Genomic DNA, 1,461 nt, shown 5'->3' on the forward strand with positions numbered 1-1,461 from the left:
TCTTATAAAAACATCCTGAAATCGTCTTCAGTCTTGGGGTTTAGGACAGATCTCCATCCTGAGTTACAGCTCAGTTACAACTTCTGCAGTTTGAGAATGAAGTACCAGAGTTTTTTCTTCTCTCCTTTACTTTCCTTAATATGATGAAGGTTCATCTTTGTTGGATTCAGATTATCTCTGAAAGTGACCAAAGTACTCGAGTGTTTTAAATCAGAGGCTGTAGTTCATCACCTGTGTCTCAGCAGAGGTCCTGCCATGCTGACTGCAGGCAGCTGCTGTAAACATGAATGCTGGGATATTACTCAGGTTCCTGTTTAGTGACTGAGATTTCTCTCTTTCTCTTCTTAACTCAATGCTCCAGGAGAAGGAGAGTTGGCTGCTGCCCATTACCAGCGTGCAATACAGCTGAAACCAGCACATTACGTTGCCATGGCGAACCTGGGTCGTCTTCTGCGAGCGTCTAATGAGAACGATGAGGCGGAGTCCTGGTTTAAACGGTGAGAAAAACTGGCTTCACCCTGATTCTTCTTTCATTGGTTTGGAGCTACAAACAAGTACAGATACTGAGGTACAGTACTGTAATACCAGGTGCAGTACTTTAATACCAGGTACAGTACTGTAATGCCAGGCACAGTATTTTAATACCAGGTACAGTACTGTAATACCAGGTACAGTACTGTGATACCAGGTGCAGTACTTTAATACCAGGTACAGTACTGTAATACCAGGTACAGATACAGAGAGAGGTACAGTACTGTAATACCAGGTACAGACACATAGGTACAGTACTGTAATACACAGAGGTCTGGTACTTTGCTAACCAATAGAACTCCAGACTGTATAAAGTGGGTCTATTCTCTGATGAATCTGGTTCTGCTGTGTGAAAACAAATGGATTTCGATGTCTAATGTAAGCACACCCCCCCCCCATGTCTCCCCACAGAGCGCTGCAGATAGCCAGGAAGGTGGATGTCCTCACCCCCCTCGGAGCGTTGTACTACAACACAGGCCGCTTCTCTGAGGCCCTGCAGGTGTACAGAGAGGCAGCTGCTCTGCAGCCACACAGCACCGACATCCTGCTGGCCTTGGTGGGCAGACACCCCCACCGAATCACAGCACCGTTGACCAGAAACCTCTCATAAAGATGTCTGCTCTCGCCTCAGGCTCAGGTGTTGGTCATGACCGGCCACAGCACAGAGGCCGAACAGATGACGCAGGACGTCATCTCCAGAGAGGGCGGCTGCATCGAGTGTTACCGCCTCCTGTCCGCCATCTACAGCAAGCGTGGAAACCACACCGAGGTGAGACGGGGTCTGAGCTGACCTGCTGGACATCTACATTTATATACAACTTCTGCAGGTTTGAGGGAGAAAGGAGATTCATAGTCAAACAGAAGTTAAGTGACTCATTACAATACTATTGACTAGTAAGGAATTACCTTAAAATCACATTAACGAGTCGT

At 47.0% G+C, this 1,461-nt stretch overlaps 1 protein-coding gene across 1 annotated transcript in view; it reads left to right on the plus strand.

Annotated features, from left to right (window-relative positions):
- The first annotated feature begins 364 nt into the window (after positions 1–364).
- The window catches only part of LOC112138260 (protein O-mannosyl-transferase TMTC1-like), a 5,395-nt gene continuing 4,298 nt past the window's right edge, over positions 365–1,461 (plus strand). The window contains exons 1-3 of the mRNA XM_024260823.1: positions 365–497; positions 943–1,087; positions 1,163–1,300. Coding sequence (XP_024116591.1) covers positions 430–497; positions 943–1,087; positions 1,163–1,300 — 351 coding nt within the window. The 5' untranslated portion in view covers positions 365–429. The remainder of the gene's footprint in view (positions 498–942; positions 1,088–1,162; positions 1,301–1,461) is intronic.

This window comes from Oryzias melastigma, unplaced genomic scaffold (assembly GCF_002922805.2).
Source record: "Oryzias melastigma strain HK-1 unplaced genomic scaffold, ASM292280v2 sc00777, whole genome shotgun sequence".
Lineage (NCBI taxonomy): Eukaryota > Metazoa > Chordata > Actinopteri > Beloniformes > Adrianichthyidae > Oryzias > Oryzias melastigma.